The following is a 26,916-nucleotide window of genomic DNA, read 5'->3' on the forward strand; positions in this document are numbered from 1 at the left end:
GCTCGCTCGCTCGCTCGCTCGCGTATGCACGTATGTAAGTACACGTAGCGAGGATCGCACGTGCGTGCGCTAATGGAAACGGAGAATCACGCGCGCGAGCGCTCGTTCGCCGAGCCGAAATATCGTCGAGAATCTCGTGCGAGGCCCTCTACCTGTCTATTTGCCACTATCTCTTTAAGTGGACTCGCTGGCTCAAGCACACGCACACGGCAGTCGATGATCTCGATCTCACTTTCGATTTGCGCTACATAGAATCGCTAGCGCGCTATCGGCGATTTCCACCTTGCGATTGCTCGAAGTGCGTCGTGTGCTACTTTGTAGAATTGATGCTGCGAATGAAATACAACGACTGGTTGGCCGACGTTTATTCCAATCGTTTTCCCCTCTTTTTCATTAGACACGAAGGATACTTTTTGGCGACAATAATTTCAAACGCTTTGTTACAGAACCATATAATCGTATTTAAATTAATTTCGATTTCAAAGTGGTCAATTTCTGTCGAAACGTTCTCGCCTGCTTGGTAAACGACAATGATATTTAGTTATACATTCACTGACACATTAATTTCCAATTGCATATCCTCTAGAAATATATTTACCTTTCCAATGAACGTTGTAAATCCGCCACTTCCCCTTGCAACGAACCACGGTCTACGACTTTTCGCACATCGCGCGACAGATCTAAATCGATGCCGCGTAATAATTCGAAACTTCGAGACGTCCCTGGTCGCAACACCAGGATCAAAAAAGATGCTTTCGTCGAATCTGACTTTCACGAACAAACTTTTCCAAAATACGGGCAGCGCGTCTCGTGCGCGCACGCACGAATCCTTTATTACGTAAGCACGACACCCATCGAGCTGTTTATCTTCGAATTACCAGCGCAACTTTATCGCCAGAGTTTTCCAACCGACCGGGGGAGCCATCGCGAGGCGAACAAACATCGTCGCGGATCGAGGCGATGATGCGACGTATCTCCGGCAGTCTAAAGATAGCATTGTTTCGTAGATATCTCTTAATTTCCGTCAAATCGTCTAGACCGGATAACATTTTCTGCTCGTTTAATAACAAATAGATTTTGCTTTGGATATAGAAAACTAAAGGAGGTGCACACGTAGGTGGAACGGATCGCTGTTCGCTTATTTTTCCGTTTCTTTATGCACGCTCGTAAAAATATGAATTTGCATAAATATTCGCAGTCCTGTAACAACTAGCAAAGTAGAGGGCCTGTTCTACCCACTCGTGTCACCTTCGCGCGATACCGGCTGGAACGCATGCGAGTAATGCTAGAACGTGAAAGAATCGGTGGCACCGTATAAAAGAATCTCGTCCCATTCGATGAGACAGCTATGCCAAATTCAGAGCCGAAGAACAAAATTCCTATCGCAAGATTCGTACGCGCGTCTTTTGCAACTAACAACCAGCCGATCGGACCGATTAAGAGAGACGATGCAATTGATCGTTGGTCGTTATTTGGAACGTACGAGCTGGGCGTGCAGGATTATCATTTGCAGGAAACGATCGTTCGAAACGAAAAGAAAAGAAAAGACGGAGAAAGGAGGATCGTTTGATTCTTCTCTTATCTTTTACTAATTCGTTGTCCGAAAATTCCGCGACAGGTTACGCCAGCGAACAGATTTAACGATGCGCAACCATTGGACGGAACACAGGGTAAAAAAGGAGCACGACGAAGAGAAGGACGAATCGACGGGAGTGTCTGTCGCGATCGTCGCGTGCATCGGCGATTAGCGATCGACCCAGAACTCGGACGAATGATAAAGCGGCTCGTTGACCGGTGAACGTACTCGGCTGTTTCGCGACTCGTATAGTACGCGACGAGGAGAGGAGAGTGAGCGCGCTATCGATTCGCGCTATCTGTCGCGCGCGACTAGCCGTGGTAACTAGAACTCGAAGCAGGAAATAAAACCTGAGTCACTTTTAACCGCGTCGCATGACGCAGCGTGCATGACAGCCGCGAGCGAGCGAGCGAGCGGAGCGCACCGTGACACAAATGAAGCGTATTTTTACGCGAACTAAAGGGGACTCGCTCGCTTCAACGACCCTCTTTCTCTCTCTCTCTCTCTCTCTCTCTCTATCTATCTATCTATCTATCTCTCTCTCTCTCTCTCTCTCACGCTTTCTTGTTTCCTCTCGCTCGTGTTCTCGCTGTTTTTTCACTCTTCCTCTCGGTACGTCGCATCTAGCCGCTTGGAAATGCGCGACGTGTTCGAAATCGTTCCGGGGAGATTGAAATTCGTCGGACGTTCGCCGGCTCGGCTCGCGCCGCCGTTGCACTCTCTGTGACGTCAATGGTTGAGCAGGCATGTAACGCGCGGAGGATATAGCAGGAGATACGATTTCAAGGATACCTAGGAGTCGCCGCGATGAGCCATCGTACTCGGTCGGTGCTCCGATCTATCGCGTAAATTTCGGTTATTCGCAAGGATTCTATTCTACTCCACTCTTCGTTCGTAATAAACAACCGTTTCTTCGCTCTTTGTTCGTGTCGCCTAGAGTCTAAACAGGTGCAAATAGAGAGCAAACACTGAGATTCGGATAGATTGGTTGGAATCGTGGAGAAACACGACAGGGAGTAGGAAATTTCTACGTACTTTGGTAGAGACACGAAGGTCGCGTGTCGGTAAATGGGAGCGAAGGGTGGCAGAAACGACGATACGGATAGCGGAGAAGAAACCTTTACGTATTCGGAAGATCCGGTAGGGTTGAGAGCGAGCGAGCGGTCTTCCCGTCCGGCCCGTTTTCCCAAGGGTTTTTTTTCCAGCTTGTTGGCCGACCGAAGGGGCATCGGCTTAAAAATAGGTCGCCGGTGAACAGGATGTGAAAAATAAGACTCGCGGAAGGTGTCGGTGTTCTCGGTAGCAGTTTCTCCGGCGTGCTCTAGCCGTCCATTCTTTCGTCCGTCCGTCTCCGTCTGACCGGTTGTTTCCTCGGTCGCTACACGGAGTCGCGTCGCTCCGAAGAGAGAGGAGCACACACTCTCGTACGGTGTGTGTCGCACGCGCGTGCACGTGTGTGTAGAGACGTCGTGCAGGCAAACGCTCCGTCGACTCTCGGCTCCTTCGACTCGGTCCGCAAGAGTTGCAGTTGCAGTTGCACGCTCGGTGGGGGTACGCAGGCCTTGGGAGAGTTCGCTGCACCTCTCGAGTCCGTCCGTCTGTCCGTCCTCCCTCTCGCCTCTTTTCTAGCCCTCCTACCGCCACCTTACCTCCCTCTTCGTCCACCTCATCCTCCTCGCGCTTCGGTGCTGCTGGTGCTGGTGCTGCTGCTGCTGGTGCTGCTGCTCCTCGTCCTCTTCCTCCTCTCGTCTCTTCCTCCACCTCCTCTTCCTCCTCCTCCTCCTCCTCCTCCTCCTCCTCCTCCTCCTCTTTTCAGCTCGTTCTCTCGATCCTCGACCGTCGACGACTTCCCCTTTCCAAGTCGCCGGTCGAGACGTGCACATGCTAACCGGCCGCTAGCTTCGCACATGCATGCACGCGACTCTACGCTCGCGTTTTCTCCTAGTGGACGTTTCTCCATCGTTCGTGTGTCTCGTCTCCTTCTCCTCTCTCCCTTTCTCTCTCTTTCTCTCTTAACGTCCTGCACGTCGTGGTTGCATCGAGAAAGAGATACGACACGATCTTTGGGCACCGCGACGTGTGCCTCCGGAACGTTGGATTCCTCGATGGGACCACAGGACAGAAATCCTTCGCGATGCTCTCGATTCTCTTTCTTATCCGTCGTGGCTTTCCTCTTTTCAACGTTCAAAGTATACTTGCAAAGAGTATACACGAGGAGAATTTGTTGCTAGTCGTGGTACACGGATAGGATTAACCTTGCATCGCTACTCTATAGCGATTTGCGACGTTCGAGGGCAATTGTCTCGGGATAGGATTTGTCTTTCCACTAGGCTCGCGGATGGACGCTCGTCGGACGATAAAGGAAGTAAGGTTTTCGCGCCAGAAAATTGCCACTCTCGAGGGAAATCCTTCGAAGAACGGCCACGGTTCGTGTGTTTCCGTGCCACTAGGAAGAATGGAGGCTTGCCAGTTGGCAAGCTTCTCTCACTAGGCATTTTCACTACAGTTCACCTACGATCGTAACTCGTTTTTAATCATCGATCGGGACATCGCTTTTGTTTCTTTCGTTTTCCTTCCATTGCGAATTACAATTCGCCCGTGTAGGGTGTACGTACAGTTAAATATACCATCGAACGTATAAATAGCTGAAGAGGAATTTGTGGCCAACGACGAGCGTATGGTAAATTAAATGCGATTCGACTTCCTGCCAAGAAGCGGCACTCGATCCACAGAGAGAGAGAGAGAGAGAGAGAGAGAACAAAGTTGCGCACGTTCGACCACGTTCGTACGTGGAACGGTGCCAAACTCCTGCCTTTCCCGATCGACTTTGTAGACACAATACCGAATGTTTTAACAATAATCGACTACCCGGACCTGCCTCAGTGTCCACGCTGTTGCCTGGAAACCGGCAATTTCCGCTAACAGGAACTCGTCGTTGTCGTCGTCTTAGTCGTCCTCGTCGTCTGGTTTCGAGCGCAGGTGCACTTGTACCTCGCGAGATGCGGCCTCGATAAAGCGTTTACGGTCCCGCGTAACCGGCATCCAACCGCACCGACGAATTATTTGCCATGCGTAAATGCCGCGCGAATCACCTATACTCGTCGTTAAATGTAACAGCCTTTTTTCCTCCCGATTCGTTCCATTTTCTGCTATAACGTTTCTTTCTACCATACGACTATCGCGGACTCGGCCTTTGGCTAATACGTTCATAGTAATTGGCAACGAAACGAAGGAGAGTCTCGTCGTGCGTAACTAACGATCGCGAACGTATGCGTATTTCTAGGATTAACGAGGTTGCGTTACCGATTAAACCTTTCGTTCCATTCTCCGTGCGTAACTATCCCTATCGATTATCGCGTGGCGTCGAGACGCAACGAATCTATCGATGTTTCGTCGTATCGAACGCTCGATCATCGTCCTCGAGTCAGCAGCGTAATTAAGAGAGGATCCTGATGAAAAGTCCAGCGAGCTTTGGCTGGTAGTCGGGCAACGCCCAGCAGCGGCGCGAGGTGCAGCAACCGAATAGAATAATAAAATAAAAAGAGCGTTTAGCGACGAGGAGGGCCGCAACGTGGCGGCTGGCTGTTCCGGCCGCGTGTGACCGAGCACATTGTAGACACAATAAAGGGGAACGCTTTAAACAATAACCTCGCGGCTCGTTTGGCCGGACGTGCGTCTAAAGCACGCGTGTGAGAGGGCGCGAGTGCGTGAGTGCGCCATTCTACGTTATTCTACCTCTCTCCTTCTCTCTCTCTCTCTCACACACACACTCTCTCTCTCTCTCCCTTTCTCTTTCTCTTTCTCTTCCTCTTCGTGCGCGCACTTTTGTACGCTTACTTGCACGTATACGCGTGTATACGTCATGGTTGAGACGTGTGCATGTACGTATGTGTGTTGGGGTCGTTCGAATACGGAGTGCGGACCTTGGAAGCCGTTCGTAGCGGATCGAGGGAATCTTTCCGGTTCTCGCGGACGTGAGCCAAGGGGGATTCTTCTTCTTCTTCTTCGTCTTCGTGCTCGTCCTCCTCGTCTGCCCTTCGCTTCTTCCCTTTTCCTCCTCCTAATGCCGGCTCCGTAGCTTCCCCTACTCCCTTCCTCCTCCTCCTCCTCTCCCTTTTTCTTTTTCTGCATTTGGTGTTCCTTACACCGAGATTGAGCTATTTGCAAGCTCGTCTTACCATCGATGGTAAAAAGAATCGTCGGAATAGAGGTTAATTAGGACGCGACTGCGTTTCCAGCCTAAAGTCCATCGTTCTTTCGACGATCGAAAGGATCGTTTGCATAGCCTGGCGCTCTATAACCAACCGGCCTTATCTCTCTCCGTCGATCGTACTTCTAATTGGATTATTAACGCTCGCCAGGTTTCGAACGGCCGACGATAAAGAAAGCGGCCGAACGCGCGGACGACTCGTCCGCGAGAAAAAAAATCCACGCGATAGGGAAATTGGCGTAATAGCTGGCTGTTGTGTGTTATATGGAACGTGGCGGCGATTTCGCTGGCACAGCGCCGCGTGCGAGCGCGCGCGCGCGCCGATTTTTCTTTCTCGCCGGTGATTTTCGCCGCGAAAAGGAAAACGAGCCGACACGCACACGCCACGTATCCACGCACCCTCGTGTCCTTGGAAAGTCGCGATCACGAGAGGCCTCCTTCACGGTTTCTGGCACTTGGAGCAGCGCAGGCTCGTTCGGCATGGCAACCGGCCGCGGAACCGGCCACCTACTCTCCGCTCTGCTCCTCTCCATTCTAATCGAGTCGAGACGACAGCCACGCCGTCCTTTCAAATCGATATCCGTCCTTTGTCGGGGTTCGTCGTATCGACTTTACTCTACGTAAAGTTCGATCGTCCAACACGATCGTTCGACGGAGGAAGAAACGCTGGCGATGCACGAAGAAATCATCCGCGACGAAGCGCCAACCAGAGAAACGTGCAGTGGAGGAAAAGTGCGCGTTAGTCTCGGCCTGAATCGCCCGCTAATACCTCTTCCTCGTCTCTTTCGCCTCCGCGCCGGCACTGCGCGATAACAAGAAATTAAAATCGCCGCCGTCTCGCGAGCACCGAGACGCGCATGTGTCGAACGAAAGTCGAGTCGAAACTCGGAGAGATTCGCGAGCTCGTTTCGCTTTCCGTGCTTCCACCTTCCTTCTCGTTTCTTGCGCTTCGCCGTCAACGAAAGTTCTACGACCATGTCTTTCGAGCTTACGAATAGCTTCCTAGTTTTTCCTCGATTTTCCCTGCACGCGAAAACGACGATGAAAGGCGCGCGATGGCGCTTGGCCGAAGCGCCAGGCTGAATATTCTAATGGCAGGGGAACACGCGGCTGGAAAAAGGCTTAGATACACTTTCTTCGCTGTCGTTTGGACAGGAAACGTCGCGTCTCTTGCTCGCTGTCCTGCAAAAAACGAAATTTCTCTTTCTTCGTTCCCCTCTTCGAACTCGTTCAGACGCGTCCTCCGGTTTTCTTTTCTCTTGTTGCCACCCTCTCTCCCTCGAACGGTGGCCATTCGACCGATATTCGACGGTTCGTGCGATCGCGGCGACGTTTCGCGAGTTAAAAACGCGCGATCGAACGATCGATAGATCTCGAAAGGCTGGATGGGTCTCGCCGGTAGAAAGCGGAGGAAAGAGAACGCGACACACCGGCTCGTGGAAAATTGTGCCGTGGAACAAAAACAAAATCGACAGGGGACGCGGACCGCGAAAACGAAAGTGATGCTACGAATTTGCGCTAGATGAGCGCGTTCTCGATTAGAAACTCACACGTTAACAAGTTAATTGTTGCGTAGAAAGAAAAAGGAGAATATTATTTTTTTGACTTCTCCTCCAAAGAAATTTTCATTTCACACACATACGAATTTCAATTTTCAAGACACCGCACGCTTCGTTTAATTGGAGCTTACCGATTCTCTACGATTCTTTTCACGCGACTCGCTCGAACGTGCGACGCGAACTAAAAATTACGAAATTTTCAAAACGCGTTTCGCGATAATTCGTACGAAACACGTACGCGTAAAGTTTTACCATAATTTGCATAGCGACGCGTTAACGCAGAGTATTGCGGCTAATAAATATCGTGGTCGTGGTCCACGGTGTGATCGTTAAACGAAATTTTATTGAAATTCCGACAAACGCAATTCTCTTGCGATTTACCTATGCACGTGCAACAACGTGATCCCGGTTTAAAGCAACGATCGAACATCGAAATAAAGATCGAAGTTTCTCTGATTTATACGACACCGCGAAAGGTAAAAATTCAGTCGCACGAAGGACGAATGGGGGAAGCGGCAGCGGTTGATTCACGAGGAACGTTGCATCGGAAATAGAGCGCGCATCACAGAGAAGCAGAAAGTGACGTTCGGTCGCGTCGCATCGCGTGGCGTGGCGTGGAGTCGCGTCGAGGAAACACGACGAGGCCGGTGGAGTCTCGGTGATGGATTAGAAATCGTACTTTTCCTGGATCGGGCGTCATCCCGTTCCAAGATCGGCGAGAGTTACGAGGTTTTCTCTCCCAGGCCGGCAATGTCGGCCGTTTTTGCGCGAAAATAACTCTCGGCCTGTCCCCGACTTCGCGGTGACTCCGCATCGTGGCGAGGGACGACAAATCGAGGATAGCGAGCCCGGTTTCTACGCGCTTCCAACCCCTTTAACGCACATGTGAACGTTCTCCGACCGTGGACCTAGCGAATTTCGCGTCCATAAATCACTCCTGCTCTCGGTGGCTAATCTTTCAACTTTCAAATATTCCCTCGTCTATGGAATTCAAATTTAAAGTTTCGCGAAACTCAAGCACCATGAATTTCTAAATTACCTTCGAAATTCACCGGTTGAATTTTTACCGAAGGGTCGTTGACGCATGGCCGTCGCTGTGCAAACGACGATAAAACTTCGAGACTGGTTATCCAAACTTGACAGACGAGCCCGATATCGATCCCGTGATAACTCGCTCTTTTAACCCTGCTGCGATTTTTTAATTTCCCTGCCTCGGTCTTGCTTTCGTTCCAACCGAGAAGCCAGCTTTTGAGAAAAAGTACGGTTCGGTTCAAGACAACGCAGCGAGGGTTAAGGAAGTCGCGTTATCGATTCGCAGGGTCGAAGGATCGCAAAGACGAGAATCGACCAGCGTAAATCCGAATGAAAGACGATCGCGAGACTCGGCGATGCTTGGAACCGAGATCGGTCGGTGTGTTTTCAGTTTTCTATGCAAATGCATGGACGATGATCGTCGCATCGGTGCGGACGCGTAACGAATTCCTCGTTGTAAATGTTGGAACGATCTCGTGTTCCGTAGGGTCGCTGATCGCTGCGCGTGAAGTCTGCGAAAAACGCTTTTCGGCAACAATGCAATCGCAGGTTCGACGGCAGGAAGTGCAATTAAGGCCAACCTGTTTTCACTTATCGAGGAAACGGATCCGAGAGCTTGTGGTTGGTGAACAAGCCCTTCGTACGCGGCTCGTTACGTTTCTAGGATGAAATCTCGAAACGGCCCTGACGGGTTGCGGTGCATACATTGTCAGTCAGCGATGGAAAAATCCTGATTCGTTTGACCGTCGTTTTACAATTTCTCAGAAACTGACCGATTCTATTTTCTGAAAAGAGATTTCTTTAAATTTTAGCATTAAAATGCGATCTTTGGTTAGTCTTTTTAATTAATTTTTCGAAATTGAAGCAATTAATCTCGACGAGGATTAGCCTCCGTCTGATGTGCGGCTGGTCCGTTTAAGTGCGTCGTACAATACGATACGGTACCGATACTCGCTACGATGATAAAGATATTGATATTTCTCGTAATGAGAAATTGATGGAGGAATCGTGATTTCATGATAATATCGAATTAACAGGTTTCAAAGAGCAAAAGACCATGATGCAGGAAAGATGCTATTCGACGAGTAATTACGGAAAGAAACAGATGTAATTTGATCGTGGAAAGAACGGTTTACGATGTTGATTCGAGGCTCGCCTAAACTCAACAAACACGATCTCGAAGATCGTTTTTTTCGGTTACAATGGAAGCGACGCCGGAACGGCGAGCCGAGAGAAATTACGAAATCGGTCACTCTCAAGGTTCATTCTGTATGCCCCGTTGCAAAAACACTTCCGACGTTTTCGTTGCACCTGTGTTTACCGGCTGCAACGAGACGTCGAATTGGAAGTTCCTTTCCGCCGCGACCTCGTACGCACGTTCACCTATTGTGTGTACCGTGCATACGCAATCGTTCCAGTCTCGTTTCTGTTGTTCGGTTCTTCCTATACTGTCCCGAGAGCTGTTGCTGCTGCTGCTGCTGCTGCTCGTTACCGTTCGAATTCATCCTCGAGAAGACAATGTCAGGGATTAGAGAGAAACGAATGGTTGAAACGCTTACGCGTAACATGTGTACCGATTTGCACACAGTTGGTTCATCCGACGACACCGGATCGTTTCGTCGCGATAGAATCGTCGGAAGAAGAAGCAAAAGATCCGTGTTCTCCTTCCTACGATACGTCGAGTAGGTTAGTCTGAAAAAAGCCTCCGTTAAAACAATCCATATTTCACGTCGCCGCCCGCTGTTTCTAGCAGTCGAGGATCGAAGGTTAATGTCATGAGAAGACGGCGCTCGTTGGCTGCCTCTTCGTGTGTCCTATCCCAATAGACGAAAAAATAGCTTTCCCTTGCGAAACCATCGTGAAGAAGCAAGGCAGAGCGCGAAAGAAAGAAAGAAAGAAAGAAAGAAAGAAAGAAAGAAAGAAAGAAAGAAAGAAAGAAAGGAAGAAGGAAAGAAGGAAAGAAGGAAAGGAGGAAAGAAAGAAAGAAAGAAGCACGAGACTGTTTGCTCGAAGGGCAAAGAAAAGAAACGAAGCGAGAGAGCGAGACAGAGGTAAAGAGGTGGTAAAAAAGAGGGAAAAAAGGCGAGGGAGAGGAAAGATGGAAAGAGAGAAAAGAGCAGAAAGTGTGTGCGGCGGAGGAGGGAGCATCACCAGCTCGAACATTGCGGTAGGCTACGCATCCGCGCATCTCGAGCGACGGCTCGCGACTGTGTGTGGGTGCCGGCGTGTACGTGAAGCCGCCGACTCTGATCGAGGCAGTGTAGAAACCGAAAAGAACCGAAGTCGGCCGGCGGAAAGTGCCGAAGGTGGTGGGCTCTAGCGGCCGGAGAGTACTGTGTGCGGTGTACACGAGCGAGAGCGAGTCCGGCGCTCGGAGTTGGAGTGTGGGTCTGGAGTAGTGAGTGAACGAGTCTGGACTAGCGGGCTACCCCGGTTCCGAGTCAGTCAGTGTGCCACCGGCAACCGTAGCCTCGGTGCGGAGAACGTGGATACGCTTCGGCGATTCTCTGTTTCGCGTTTTTCTCTTTCTGCCTCTTGGCTTCTACGTGATACTCGCCGACACACGCGTACATATGTATATATATATATGTGTGTGTATACATATATATGTGTGTATATATTACATACGTAGTCACGGAACGCAGTTTATACAGTGAAGCGAACGAGCATTTTTCAAAGTGCGATTGTTACGTGAAATCGATTCTGTTCTCTGGATGATCCCCGATCGAGAAGAACAGCGTGATACCACCACTTGGCTGCGACGTAACGTCCGTCTGTAACCTGTCTGCCCCCTGTCACTCTCCGTCGTTTTCTTTCTTGACAAGTGCAACCGATTACGTACGTCATTATCTATGTTGACAAACGAAAATAAGTAACAAGAGGAATGGTTGATTTTATCCGAAAGAACGTGATCAACACGGAAACGTCGCTAATATCGAGAACTGTTTGCCGCTAGAAACTGCCGGTAGAGTATCCGCTGTGCGTCACGCGTACCACACGGGACGAAGACACTGCCGGAAGAGTTCTACCTCCCACGAAGATATCTATTCTTCCTTTCCCATCTCTATTCCACTCAACTTGCGTTATCGCGTCTTTGCCGACTTTATCGAGAATAATTCTTTCTAGTGAGAATTTTTTCTTAAATCTATTCGTAAACCGTTCGCTCGATCCGGTGTTCGAGTCTAACTCGTCGAGCACGATCAACAATCGCGTCTATCGAACCTGTGATTCTTCTCGCGTGAAATTCTCTCGTGTTACGGTGAAATTTGTATAGAAACGTCCAAGAAGAGGAAGAAAGCCGCATCGAATCGAGAATCGACCGGCGAGTGTAATGTTACATCGTATCGAACGAGTGTCAAGTACAAATCGTTGAAGATCAAGATGGCAACTGTGCTGTGGTAGCCGTGGATCAGCTCGTGAGCACAGACTGGCAGCAAGGAAACGAGGCTGGCAAAGATAAAAACGATGCTCGAGGATCAACCATTAGACTTGAGCGTTCGGGTAGGCGACTACGCGGAGTTCTCCAGGGAGGAGAACGATCAGGATCAGGATCGAAAAGAACCGATCGACGACTACGGGAATGCCGCGGCAGCGCTCAGGTTACGAGGATGCTTCGTCGCCGCCACGTCCACCGAATACTCCCAGGAAAGAGAGGATCGTACCTGTTCCGAAGATTCGGACGACTCGTGTTCCGACAATAATCAAAAAGACGGTAGCATGAGATCGAGGTCCAGACCACCCGGTACCAAACCGTATAAGAAGAATCTTATGAGACGATACCGTGAGTTTCACATTTAGTTTTCGTTGCACCGCGGACCTCCATATAAATTCTAATTTTGACGAATATGGCTAGTCCGCGGATATTTATGCAAATTCGTATTTTTATCTAACGGAAAAAAGCGTGACTTTGATAGAAAATTGTTTCATCTACGAAATATGCTTTGGATATTTTATACGTTTTTACGTATCCTCGACTTACCTAGCGTTTTTCTTCGCACCTTCGAATTTCTCATAAACGCATAGAAATCCTCGGCCTCGATATGACCAAAGAAATACGATCCAAAAGAAGATGTATATACATTCTTGTGTATATAAATTTCCTATGACCGTATAAACATTCGTAATGTTACACCTATCGGTTGCTGCAATTTCGCGCCTTTTCGCCGCCATTACGCGCCGCCTTCGAAGGTATCGATACAATCGCTTCGGAATCGAATCGCTTATTTTTTCGTTGGAACCGTGACGCTCGTGTCAGTTTAATCGTCCATCTGTTTAATCGCTACTTTTTTTTCTTTTTTTTTTTTTATCGTATCTTTGCGAAATTGCGGCATGTAACGAGATTTCTCTCGCAATTATAAAATAAACCTATCTTCCCGCATTACGCACGCAATCGTCGATAATCTCGACAATTTCGATTCGATAATCGTATTCATCGCAGCTGTCAACGATGTTATCTAATGAGCCGTAAATGGAATAGCCGGAAACCAGGAAGTGTGAATCTTTCGACCAATCGATCGTTTACGCGGTCAAATTCAGACTTTCGAATATGGTTAGGACTGCGTCCCCTCCCTTCTACCGCGAAATCTTATCAATACGTAGGCGTACGCATGATCGAAGGATCACAGACACACGCTTATACTCTCACTGGTGGAAGAGATACAGCGAGATTATAAATTAATCGGTGACACCGATTGATGTAGCCGTATTCCATAGAAACACCTTGAATCTTAGACCGCGAATTACATTTCCAAATTGATATATCAAATTTCTTAATAATACTCTTGAAATGACCTCATGCCCCTTTCGAAAGCCAAGAGTACCAAAGTTTTTGTTCTTTATCATTGTTAATCGTTATTTCGTAACAGCCTGTATAATATAACTTTACTTACATAGGGAATTTCAAATATTTCAACGTTACCTTGGAACTTGAAAAAATGCTAGGATATTTTAACTACCGTCCGACATATTTATCGAACAGCTAACTGAAAAACTCTTACTTTGTTTTATTATCCTACATATCGATAGACGACCACAGTGTATATGAATTGTGTGAAAAATAGGAAATTGCATATTTTTTACACGCATGCTACATATAAGAAAAAGGACATTAATGAATAGACACGAGCTACTTACCTTCTCTACCTCCCCCCCACCCCACCCCCACCCCTCACCCTCCTTACGTGTCTCGAATTACTGTTTCGCCTCTCGGAACATGTAAACTTCAACACCTGACCGATTTTATGAGCCGGCTATATCTCTTCCACCGGCGGTACATAAAAATGAAGCGCGAAAGCGAGAAAAAAGCAGAGGCAAAGCGTGCGTGGCGTACATACTCGCATTCGACCGAAAATACGTGCCCCCGACTGTTCTCGTGTTCGGTAGCTGTCGGCCTCCCGAGTGTCAGGGGGGAGGGGAAGAGGGAGAGAGAGAGAGAGAGAGAGAACGATAGACAAAGAAAGAGAGTACGTGCGTGCATGCGTGAACGTATGTGTAATTTCGACCGATAAAAATATTACGCAAGCGAACCCGCGAAGGTCGTTCGACGACGGGACTCGGGCGACGGTAAACCTCGTAGCACGATACATATTTCGACTCGTCGAATAATTTTGCAGTTTCTTCGCTCGTTATCGTGCCCCTTCAAGACTTCACTGGTTCTTGTCACGAAACGAGGATAATACCTTATGACCTGCTCCAGCCCCAATAAAATTAAACTCTCGTATCCCTGTTGAGACAGTTATGTCTGTTAAGGCTGTGCAACGGTACCTTCTTCTTAATGGCTAGAGTCCATTCTAGGATAAATTGCTGTTTTACATATTTGGCTAAAATTTTGTTTTGTTCAATTATATGAAATTATACGAGATAAAATAAAACGGGGACTATCGAAAATTTGTAGATTTATTGTTTTTTTTTTTTTTTTTTTTTTGAAAAGTTGGAAGAAGGACTGTAAATGGTTAGAGGCTTCTTTTGTAAAGAAGCTGCAGGGTGCAAATTAGAGAAAACATTTTTAATCCTTTTCAGGACATCCCACGATTTTGCCGACAGAAAATCCCTTTTTATTTAAACTCTAACGCCAGAAAAGGCACGACGAGTGATGGAGTGGAAAGTAGACCGGAAATTTTCAAAAAATTTCTCTTCTTTCCATTTTCGTCGCAGTTGGAGACAAACGAATTAACCTACGACGCGTACCCTCCGGAGTTTCCCCCCCGGATAGAACGATTTTACGACCTTCGATTTTACAACCGATCCCGTATCGAACAGATTTACACACCAAGTTCATTTACCAAGCAGGGTGAAAATAATTTTTTTTTTTTCTTTATTGACTATTTGTTTAAATTTTTACAATTTGTCCAGAAGGACGTTTGGTAAAATATTATAGCTTAAAGAATAAAAATATAGCATGCGGATGGTTACTCCCAGCAGGGTTCCTGGGTGAAAATTATAAAATAGAAAACTTCGAAGCTTTGGGGAAATTTTATACAGCTATGATGCGTACGGTCTGACAAAAAGACAAAGTAAAGAATTATGTATATAGACGGTTGTTAGGAATCGACGATCAGCGACCACTAGCACGGCACGCGTGTGTTTAGTATACGATACGAAGAAGGAAACGCTGATCCTTGTCCTCCGTAAAAAAGCAACGCGTTTGTCGTCGGTCTGTCAGCCAGAACATCCACGCTTTTTACACCGCTTTTTTCGTCTCGCGTTAAAAAAACATCTAGGTTTGTTTACATGGAAAAATCGAATATCGAACCCTTCCATGAATTTTTCGTGGCTGGAAAGAAAAGCCTTAACGTCCTTAAAGTCTTGGCAGTCAAACGATTCGTCCTTGCTCGTAGGGTCTTATCTTTTCTCAAAATATTTTTTATGTATTTGGTAAAAAATGACTCATGGTTTGGACTAAGGCAGACTTGGGAACTTATGTGTTTGCTTTAATGCGAGTTCTATTTAACGATAATTTATTCCAGTAACCTGTGTAATCGTATAAAAGCGAAGGAACTGGTTTTTATTTTCAAATCAAATGCACGCAATATTCAAAAGTATGATAAAATTGATAAAACAGATCTCTATTTAAGTTGCGTAATTTCTTTAGTTGTTGGTTTAGAAAAATGCAAATTTGTATAAAAATTTGCAGTCCATAAGTAGCACAACGAAATCAGTCGTTGCACGTTTATTATAGCCGATAAGATGTATTGGCCGAATTGGTTTTATTAAAATTTCCACATTTTACAAAAACGGACACAGCATAGAGAAAGTTCGTTTCGAAAGCTACGTGTATTTGCTACACATTTTCAAATCCTGTAATCTCAAAATCTTACGGTTTTTTTTATAACATCCTGCGTATACTGGACAAAAAAAAAAAAAAAAAAAGAAAAGGAACGAAAGGTTAGAAAGGGCCCAGGGAAAGGAGAAAGAAATTCGGCCGTGTGTACTATAAAGTTGACTCTCGGTGCTACCGATGACCAGCTTGTTGGCTTTTGCGGTCTTCCCCCTCTCTGCCGCGGTATCCGGAAAAGCTTTCGAAACCTTTCACGGAGCAGGTAGTTGCCCGGTCGACGGATTATAAATTTATCTCCTATGACAACTCGAATTCCTGTTTGCGTTTTGCTATTGGCCCGTATACTCGACGAGCGAAACAAAGAAAGGGCAGAACGCTGAACGTTAATCGCCGTCGCTATTATTCCGATCGCCACCTAATATCCATCTGCGATTAATTAAAAGCTCGTCGAGTTCCGAGTGGGCCGACCATTCTACGCAAAGCAGCGAAACGGCTTATTAATAGTTTATTGGATAAAAAAAAAAAAAAAAAGAAAAAACAGATTCCCGCGAATGGTGCAGGCGTGCCAATGAACGACACGTTAAAGCGTGTTTCTTATCGGTGTATATCGGCTACTACGAGCCAAGCGAAGATAAGTCGGAATGATATATCGGATGATGTGAAATTACGCGACCACCGACCCGTCTGATTGTTACAAACCCAGATACAGATCGGTTGTTGATAAGGAGAGAAAAAAAAAGGTCTCATCTTCCCTGGTTTGTCCTCTGAGCGTATATTCATATACGTATAATATACATAATCGCGCAGAAACACGTGGTAAAGAGAGGAGTCTCATTCTGCTCTCGTGGACGAAGCAGAAAAGAAAAAGGAAGAGGCGGAGGAGAAGGAGCAGGGGAGAGGGAGGATCATCCACGTTGCGATATAAAAGAGTCGAGGGAGGCACGCAACAGAAGATATATAATGGTTAGCAAGGAGAGGAGGATACTCGAGGAAGGGGAGAAAAGGATAATTCCAGCCTTTAAATCACTCCAAGTGAATTCGAGCGGACGTTCTCTCCGTCCTTTTCTCCTTCCGTCCAGCCCTCGCTTATCCTCTCTTTTCGCGAGAGTGCCTCGCCACGAGCAGAGGAAGACAGATTACTTCCGGCTGCACTCTCTTCCTTTATATTCGAGGGAGAGGGATAGGAGAGGGGAGAGAGAGAGAGAGAGAGAGAGGCGGGCCGCTGCCGGGTTAATCAGGAAATGAAGACCGTTCGATCGCCTCGAAGGGGAAGAAAGCAGTGTCTGTCGATCGAGCAGCCACCGCGGGGTTAATCGGGCAACGGGCAAGATCGTTCTTGGATCAACGCGAGCCAACCAAAGAAAGAAAGAAAGAAAGAAAGAAAGAAAGAAAGAAACGGGAACGCCCTACGTGTCGACGAATCACCAAGAAACGAACCCTTTCTGTTATCTAGACTTTACTCCATGTTGGTAACACCTCCGCTCCAATCTCCGCTCTTTCTTACACTCTTATTCGTATCGCAGGTATCCGAAAGTAACAGCTTTTACCTTTACTCGGCCTCTGCTCCATCGATCGAGCAATCGAAATCAAACTCGTATCTTAATCACAATTCCCGCGTCACGGCTCGCCTGATTTATCTTATCGGCCGCTTATTTCTCTCCTCCGATCTTCTTTATCAATGCCAATTTTCGTGCAATTAATACCGTAACAGCGTTCTAGATACTTTCGTCTAATCGTTCTTGCACGCGTTCGACTACTCGCCGATGTTCGTACGTATCGTGCCACAAATTCTCCAAATTTAACGTTTTCGTAAATTCCTCTGTCATCGTACGTCTGTACACTTTTCTCCAAGACTCTCACTCTGCCGATGTGTTCACCGTCGCTACACTTTCGCGTTAGTCGGATGATGGCTGCTGGCTCGAGGATCTCGGACGCGTAACGAGACATCGTTCTTTTACCTCGAACTTCGTCGTTGTTCGAATTGCGATAGGAGACGATTTCGCGCTCGGCCTCCTTCCGTGCAACGCTGTTGCCGAGAGGGACCAGCTATATATCGTGGCGATATATGGAAACCATGGCTGGCTGTATTTAAATAGCCTGCGACGCTTCGAGGAAACGCGTCGCCTCATTGTAATTCAGGATATTGGCCCGGCGAGGAAGGAAGGACTAACTTCCTGTCTGCGGTTACCCTCCTTCGTACCTTCGCCTCTACCTAGGCGTTCCGTCGCGGCGCCATACCGACACCTTTCCCTCCTTTTCTCCTCCTGGATGAATCCTAGGCTAAATCAATCTTTCTCCTCCAGCGACGTATAACATGATAAATTTGAATACATCGATACGATCTAAGAAACGAAACGTAAGCCATTAAGGATAGGGACATTTTTCCCGACTGTGCATTCAACGAGGATGATGCGGGAAAAGACAATCGCGGAAAGCACGTTGATTTACCCACGCTGAAATTAATCTTAAATTCGTGTACGTTGAGTTATAATCGATCACGACGAATTCGTTAACTTTACTTTGCTCCAACTTCTTTTCTTCTATTTTACGCGGACAGATTTTCAATTTCGTTTCATTTCGATATTCCATCTGATTTCACTATTCTTCTGCGAATATCGTCCAACTCCGGTTTTTACGTATTTCATCTTTTCTCGCGAATAAACTGCTTCGAAAGAGGAAGATTTTCGAACGGATACGGCTTTCGATGATATAGTTTTCCAGGAAAATCCATAGGAGTCTATAACGAACGATTAAAAGTTCCAACACGACGAGATGATTTTTTGGCAAATACGTCACTTAAACGGACATTTCATCGTGAAATTACTTAATTGGCTCGACTTTCACGGTTCACCGAGTTGCTAGGAAAATTTTCTCCCTCGAGTGCCGCTTATAGAAAGTTGAATTAATAGAACGACGCTCGTTCGACCGTCATCGTTCGACGTACTTCGTGATGGTTTTAGAAATTTTTTTTATATATTCCGAATCTTTTCTTCTCTTATTGAGAAAGACAGTTAATATTTTGATTTTCTTTCTTTCCGGTAAGTGGAAAGAGATTTTCGTGCGATGTTACGTTAACGTTTTATCGAAATAAGGAAGAGGGAAAAGGGAAACGAGATGGAAGTTGAAACTCGTGTGCACTTGGCCAGCTTGCAGAGTCGATGATTTCGTTGGAACGACGCTAGATCTCGTCGATATCGATCCTATCGAATCGTACGCTCGGCCGTTACGTAGCTTCGAATCGCTTCTAAACGCGTCCGCGAAACTGACCTATATTCGATCGATCACGATAAACGATAAGGAAAAAAAAAAAAAGGCACGAAATACGATCGAGTGTGCGAGCTTCGATGCGAGTTTCCGACTATGGTAGGAGCAACTTGATTAGATATTCACGAAGATCACGCGGAGAAGATTATGCTCGCTAATTATCAGGCGAGAAACGGATCGTTATCAGTCGTTGCGCATAAACAATAACAAGGCGTCGGCATTCCATCGGAGAGAATAGCGTTGGTACGTTTTTAGTCAAGAAGCAAATAACGTAATCTAGCGAAAAAAATGTTGTTCCACTTTAACGACGATTCTAAAACTCTACCGTACACATAAACATCGAAATCGTCGTTCTTTAACGCTTGCGTCTATGGTCCGAAAAATCGTCCCGCTTTCTCGACAATATTATAGCCATTTTGATAACAAATGTGAATCTTGGAAGCAATTTTAATATCGCAGAATTCGTTAGAAAAGATGGAACGTTGTAGGTTCGATATTGAAAAAATGCAAAAGTTTTATAAGTACGAATATCAGTTCACCGTTAGTTACCTCGATTGCGAACGATTTTGAGCGGATCTTTATATTTTCAGTTTATTCGTGTTACTGTAAAGGGCATCTCGTGGTTGCAAACTCTTCGATTGACAAAAATCTCGAATAGACGAACCCTCGTGGTTCTTAAATAAACGCCGCTCCCGACTTTTCCCGCTCTCGAACGGCGTGAAACTTTTTTTTTTTTTTATTTTTATAGCTCGTCTACGGGCTGAAAGAAAGCTCGGCTCGACACACGAGCGAGCAGCGATCCCTATTTTTTTTTTTTTTTTTTCCTCCTTGAAACGAACGCGGTTTCTTGGTCCGTCTTTGACGAAGGGGATGATCACCCTCTCTGGCGTCGGCCTTTCCACGCCGGGTCCACCCTTTTATCCGCGCGGCGTGGTCTCACGCCTCACGAATTTCCTCTCCGTCCGGTCGAGATCGATTTCCCGCGGTATTTTCCACGCCGATCGGCCCGGAAGAGAGTCGACCAAGAGCGACCGAGCACAGAGGAGAGAGTGAGCGAGCGAGAGAGGAGAGGGGGTGAAGGACGTGCCGTAGGCGGTCGCAATAGGAAAACTGGGGTAGACTGTCCTTGTGCTCTTGGGTGGTTATTGGAACGTTGGCACGGAGACGCTTACCTTCGTCTACCGGGTGTCCCAATTGCAGGGACGCTTGACACTTGGCACGTATGACGGTTAATGAAAGTGGAGCGTAGTCCTTTGTAAAAATAGAGGAAAAATATGTGCGCCGTTCGCGTGATCGATCCAAGTCGATCCGTTTCACGATACTCGACCGCAGCTTCTGATCTTCTGCATGATTTACGTTATATTTTAAAGTCGCCAGTTGCTTCGTTAACGAAGTTTCTAGAATATTTGTGGAACTTGGAAGGTGCGAAGAACCGGTGTAACCGCGATATAGTTTTACGTTACGCGATTTCCTCGTTTTCTTCCCGCTACTCGGAAATCGAACATCGCGTTCGACGGACGCGGACATCCGATATAAGAAACTGGATCACCGAATAGACGTTTAAAAGCGTAGCTCGACTCGTACGAACAATGGATCCGATATTGTTGGCAAGGTTGCAAATACTAACTACGAGGTCGGGAATTAACGAAATTCAACGCTCAGAGTCCACTACGGAAACGATATATCTTACCACGTCATTTCCATTTAAACTTCGTTACAATTTATAATTTCGGTCAATTAAATGCCAAACTATTCCACGTTCGACACGAAAAACCAACGCTTACCGTCAGATTCGTCGAACGCTATTGCCATTGCCATTTTCATACGAATAATTAGATTTAGACCCGTTCGATGTTAGAAGGACGACGGAATGATCGCGCGAGATGCGCCGGTTAACCGGCTCTTTCTCGAAGAGTAATTGACCTCACCTTGACACAATCGTCTGCGGTTTTTATGGCGTCGACTGCGGCCGAATTGAACGAAGGGGGACGATCGAGCATGCTCGTACGCTCTCGGCTACGATGGGTCATTTGCATCGCCAGGCAGGTTATCAACGCGCCTAGACTCTTGGATCGTTTGCGTGGCCGCGATTCTTTTATCCCCGCGACCAACCTGCTTATGGAAATCCGACACTCGCCATACTATATCGAGAATAAATATTGGATCCGCGATCGATATCGCGCACGGGACGCGATTCTTCCATCTTTTCACGGTCGCTCGCTGTTGCCGTATAATCGCCATAATTCGCAGCTTTGTTAACGTAATCGATGTGAATCGAATCGAAGGGAATAGCTAGATCTTTTACAGATTCGACCAGATGCTTCGAAAGAAAATTTCGATCGTTAGATCGATGTGTTGACGGAGTACCGATGTTCGCATTATCGCACGATCCGAGACACTTTTTCGAAGAAACAGCTTGTCCCGTCAGACTTATACAGAACATATACTCGTTGATCCATTAGTTTACCTGAGAATTGTTCGCCAGTTGCGTTATCTTCTAGCGACGAATAAATTTACGATAGCGACTCGTTCGTTTCGTCGATGTCGAGCACCATGTAAACGTACAACGAAGTTAATCGATCGATTTGGCCTTTGAAACGATCGTACGAGTAGGTCGATTGGTACGATTCTAACGCAAGACAGGCGAAATACAAAACGAATCGGGTAAAAATCGGATCGGTTGCTTGCATGTAGATGTGGAAAGATGGTGAAGCACACCGTGTAAGCCGTTGGCGTATTCACGAGCGTTAGGTACACGTACGTGGAAGCGGGGCAATTACCGGCGCTATCGGTACCATCGCCGCTTCAAAGGGACACCCTGTAGAGCGATCGATATCTCGCACAAGGGGCGCATTAATTACGAACGTGACTGCGATACCACCCCGGCCCTGGAAGAATCACTCGGAAGCTGAGCGATTAATTAGCCATCGTAACCGCATTATTAATCCTCGACTCCGCGGGAAGCTCGCGTTTCGCGATCATCCGCCGCGCAGCACACATACCGATCTATTCGTTTCGATTAGACATCGATACGGGATCGATAATTGCGAATGTATTAATGGAAATGAGCTCTTGAACGTACGAATAAGTGATATTAGAAATCTCTTCGAGTAGGAAATAGATAACGCGCGATACAGAGATTAAAAAATAATCGGAAGAACGACGCTATTGTTAAAGTAATACTATATAACGTAATAACTCGAAATACGTACGTCTGAAACACCGATGAATTTGTTTTATCGCACGTTCATCCATTCAACGGAAACGCGATGCGCTCGTCTCACGGCGTTTTCCTTTTGTCTTTCTTCCTCTCTTTCGTTCCTCGCTCCTACAATACACACGTACGTACGTCTATTTTCTAACAGGTGTAATACGAGTTTCATCGTCGAGAGAAAAACGCTACGAAATCTGGAGGTAATTCAACGATCTCGATATTTATAACTACGCGCGATATCACGAGGCAACGCGTTCGATCGGCGCATCTATCGGCGATTACAAACGACGATTGCAAATTTCGACGATGGATATAACAGACGCACCGTGCCCGACGATCGGTGGCCGTGGCGAGCTACCACTCTCCGGTGTCCCAATTAACCACCTTTAAATAGATCACGAACCAACTTGCTTTCATTCAGTGTTCGAATGCACCGATAGAACGTACCAATAAAATTCGATCTCCGAGATGTTCGCAACTTGAGAGATAAAAGTTAATACGTTGTACTGCAGCCTAATAGAGATTTTAGAAACTAGATAACGACGTACTATCCGCTGATAATAGAACAAAACGAAACACCCGCTAGATGCGCGGCGAAGCGAAGGAAAGGAACGCCACGGTTTGCGGAGAGGAGAGGAGAAGAGAGGAGAGGAGAGGAGAGGAGAGGCGGGCTCGATCGCTAGCTATAGGTATCTACGCGAACGGTGCATAGAGGAAGAGCAGCTCGCTCGTTGAATGCACCAGCCCTGACCTACATAGTAAAGCGTGTTGTGGGCTAGGCGAGCCTACGCTAGAGCTACCTAGACTATTATAGCAACGAGGTGTAGAGAGTGTCCCTCTGCTCGCGTCCATCTCGCCGGCAACAGCGGCGTGGGCAAACGTGAAATCGCGTAATCGGGTTCACCTTTATTTTTCACATTCTCTTTTTCTCTTGTTTCCCTTCGTCCATCGGTGGAGCGATTAAACGCGGCCTCGATGAACGCAGGAAAAAGGGAAAAGGGTCAAGTAGCTTCGGCTGATTTTTCAAGTAGAACGCGATACCGCCGTGTCTCGCTCGTCTGTTTGGAAATTCTACTTTCTGGAAATATCAATCGATTAATTTTTCTCGCTGGAGCGACGCGTCGCGCGATTATCGTCAGGCTGTCGTCCGTAGAGACGAGCGTCGTTTCCAGGTAAAAGTCAGCAGGAAATCCGAACGAGAAACGTCGATACGCAACGGACGGACGAAGAAACGTTGATAACGGTCGTATCGAGCTTCGTAACCGATAAGCCGTACGTCGATCGAAAAAATTCTAGCCAAGTATAATGACCGATAATTTAGCTGTTAACCAGCCGTTACGCGAGGCACACGTACGACGCGTAAAGGGCCGCGTGTACGCCGTTATTATATCATCTCGCGGACACTGCTACGGCACTTAACGTTACGTAATGGACAGAACGGCGAACACACGGTTCTGCCCGCGTACGATCGTACGTGCGTCGAGAGGCTCGTTACCAGCCTGTCGGTCTCGTTATACAATAGCCCGTGCACGAGCAAAACGAGAGTACTATTTTCTAATCAAACGGTAAGCAGATTCCGTCGTTTGTCCCGGCCATGATGCCGCCGCTGCGACGAATTCCTCGAGCTCGCTCGACGATACGACGCGTCCTACCTACGGGTTCTCCGTGTGTTCCTGGCCACCGTCGTCCTTGACATCTTTTTTCCCTTCTCCCCATACCGCGCGCTCGGCTTCTCCACGCTCGATCGTCGACGAATTAACGCCATCCAACGTCCGCGTGGACCTGAACGAGGTGGACCTCGACCCGGTGATTCGTAAACTGGCCACTGACCTTTTCGACGAATCGTCGCGACGCTTTCTCTTCCAGACTCGACCGTCGCGTTCCTTCTTCCCTCTCTTCCTCTCGCTCTTTTTTTTTTCTTTTTCTTTTTTTTTTTTTATTTTACATTACGGCTGTTACGTTAGTCGCTATCGATGTCTACAAGGGGTTTTCGACTTCTGTCCTGACCGACCGACCGACCGACCGATTCTCAGAGTGGGAGATAGCGAAAAGAAAGTCCACGAAATTCCAGCGCGGGACACGTATTGCTTGGAGTCGCGTTACGCAATTAAGAAATTAGATTCTTCGCCATTAGGTTACGCAACCACGCCTTTAACGGCGTCTGCTCCTAAAAAGCCAACCGGATTGTTAATGTCCACGATAACGAAGTCCTTCGTTCCTTTTCACCCGACTCGACCGACTCGCTTTATCCAGCCGGAAGGGTTTTCCAGGTGAAACGGTGTTTCTCGAGCTTTCTCCGAAGCCTAGGTGGTGTAGATGCTTCTATCTCTGGTGTTCTCTTAGAGATCGTACTCGATCAAAAAGGACGAGCGACAAGGTTTCACGTGTCCTGCGAGAAAAACCGTAAGAACGTCCGAACAGATAACGCTTAAAAGCATCGAGAACCATCTGGTCCAGCAGCGTCATCCCTCGTGTTGTAGCGTTTTCTTTTACCTGGAACCTAAACGCGTACCGTTAGAAACGAAACATCGATCCTCGCCGAATAACCCAGTTTCTTTCATCGGCTTTTAACGGACCACGCATTAACGAGTAGCGAGGGTATCCACCCCCGTGAGAAAGGAATTTTCACTCTGAGTCAGGCTCGTGGAACGATCTATTCATCGACCAAACGTTTCGCTGGTTAACGGTTTGCCTCGTAGCTTTCTCTTTCTCTCGATGGCTCGAGGATCGTCGTGGATTTTCTACGCGGTGCGACTAATGCGACGTAGCTGGAAGGATGGAAACATCCTCGTACATACGCAAGAACACGCGCGTACCGTTCGCGATTGCAAAGTTGGCCGGCGGATGTTGCGAGGATGCGATCAAATCTCGATCGATATGGTTAAATATCGCGTGAATCGATACGTTCGAATTTAATTCCACGACGAGCGTTAGTAAGTAAGTATCTCGTGAATTTTCATCTTAAGAGAGGCGCGTCGTTGGTGAAAATGGTGACGCGTAGAAATCGAATGGATATGACGCAGCGATACGGAGAGAAGCGTGCCGTTAGTCAACTTTCCAGCCACGCTACGGTAATCATCACCGGTAACCTTTGCGCCGATGTTGCTACCTTCGAGTCGACCTTTTTCGAAACCTTAACAAATCGTTCCCATTGCCGTTTCTCTCGAACGTTCTACCGGTCCACGAAGGAAGTGGGCGTGTGCGTGTTGGAACGATCCTGTCCTTAGAACACAATGGCGGACGAAGAAGCGTGCGCGGCTGCCGCTCCACGTCCAGACCATTCAGCCGTTGGAAATAGGTCAGGGACGCAGTTGCGGCGCAGTCGTTTCCTCTTTCTGCGGAAGAAGGAAAGAGAGGAAATGTCACGGTGAAACACGGTGGAGAAAGTAGAGTGGAGAGTAGAAGAAGGGTGCGTAGGTAGGTTGCGAATATCCCTCGATGGTCGTGCGTTTTCAAGGCTGCACACAAGCCAGGGGTGGCTCCTCGTGTTTCCCGGTTGAATGGAACCCGATGATGTTTCGATACGGTCCCGACCGTGTTTCCTCCCTTCTAGAGGTTGCACGCGCACGCTGACCCACATTTTACCTCCTGCCTTCGTTCACCAGCCTTTCGAATTGAGTAACTCGAATTACAAAGCGATAGGCTAGCGCACGGCCCACGCACCTGGATGGAGCAATTTGCTCGGAATTCATTTCCACGTGGAAACCGATTTCAGTCGGCAACGCGTTTCCGCGTGAAATTCCCTTTCGTTTCGGTAAAGTTCCCAGTTCTCGTGCTCGTTTCGTTCCGATCTCTAAGCGTAACGCGATCGACTAGGCGCAAATCGATCTTCGTTTCTTCCGGTAATTCTATCTGTCGTTTCGGTTCCCGATAAAATAGAAACAGGTATTTCTTCGTTTCTTTCTTTCGCAGATCTTTCGACCATCGAAATTTGCTCGAAATTAAAGCAGCAGCAGCTACGCGTATTGTAAGTTAAAACGTCTGTTACGTCCGTGATTAGACGAATGTTATGTAAATTCGTGTTTTTATAGGTACGAAAGAAACGAAGCTTAAGAAGAAACTGGTTCCACTGAAACGCATTCGTTTGGTTTCGATAAATAAGCGTTATATAATACGAGTATTACGAGTAATACTTTACGTATTTTCTACGTTTCTGCATCTTCGGATTGAAACGCACGATTTGAATAATTACGTAAACGTTATACGCGTTTCCCTTTTATTAAACTATCATCCTACCGTAACTGACTTTATCGTAATATCGGCCGTTAGTTTCCTCGCAACATCCTTCACCCTTTTATGCAAAACTCTTTACACTCTGCGCAAAGCCTATTAATCTCGATCTCGGTTATCGATCGCCAACGCATCGATTCCAACTCGATTTCAACCGCATCGAACGTAAACCTAACTAATTCCGTTGTTCCCAAGAAACAGAAAAGTACGAGCAGCCGGTTAGGAGGAAAAAACAAAAAAAAAAAAAAAAAAAAATCTATAAACCGATGATTATAGACACGAAACGCGAAAACGGGCAGCTCGGTGTTACATCGCGTGATCGAACGTGGAAAAAAAATGGTGGAAGAACGGTTTTTCGAATGGGATAGGGAGAAGCGCGCGTAACGAGACTTCCGTGGAATCGAATGTTTCCTGTTTGGTCGGGAGTTAGAGCTCGTCGCTCTCGATCGTTCCTCCGCGCGATAACGGCCGTGCTCTTTTACGTGAAACACCCACTCGCCGTGACACGCACACGAGCACACGGAGAGCCACGCACACGGTCGAATGGCCGAGCAC

The 26,916-nt window shown here is 47.2% G+C and overlaps 1 protein-coding gene across 4 annotated transcripts in view; it reads left to right on the forward strand.

Moving 5' to 3' along the window:
* The window catches only part of Eip74ef (Ecdysone-induced protein E74), a 143,644-nt gene that overhangs the window by 79,663 nt on the left and 37,065 nt on the right, over positions 1-26,916 (forward strand). The window contains exon 1 of one of the 4 annotated variants that reach the window (XM_072022887.1): positions 10,705-12,158. The exons of the other annotated variants lie outside the window; for them this stretch is intronic. Coding sequence (XP_071878988.1) covers positions 11,843-12,158 — 316 coding nt within the window. The 5' untranslated portion in view covers positions 10,705-11,842. Of the gene's footprint in view, positions 1-10,704; positions 12,159-26,916 lie in introns of those variants that run through there. 4 annotated transcript variants of the gene reach the window in all.

This window comes from Bombus fervidus, chromosome 3, assembly GCF_041682495.2.
Source record: "Bombus fervidus isolate BK054 chromosome 3, iyBomFerv1, whole genome shotgun sequence".
Lineage (NCBI taxonomy): Eukaryota > Metazoa > Arthropoda > Insecta > Hymenoptera > Apidae > Bombus > Bombus fervidus.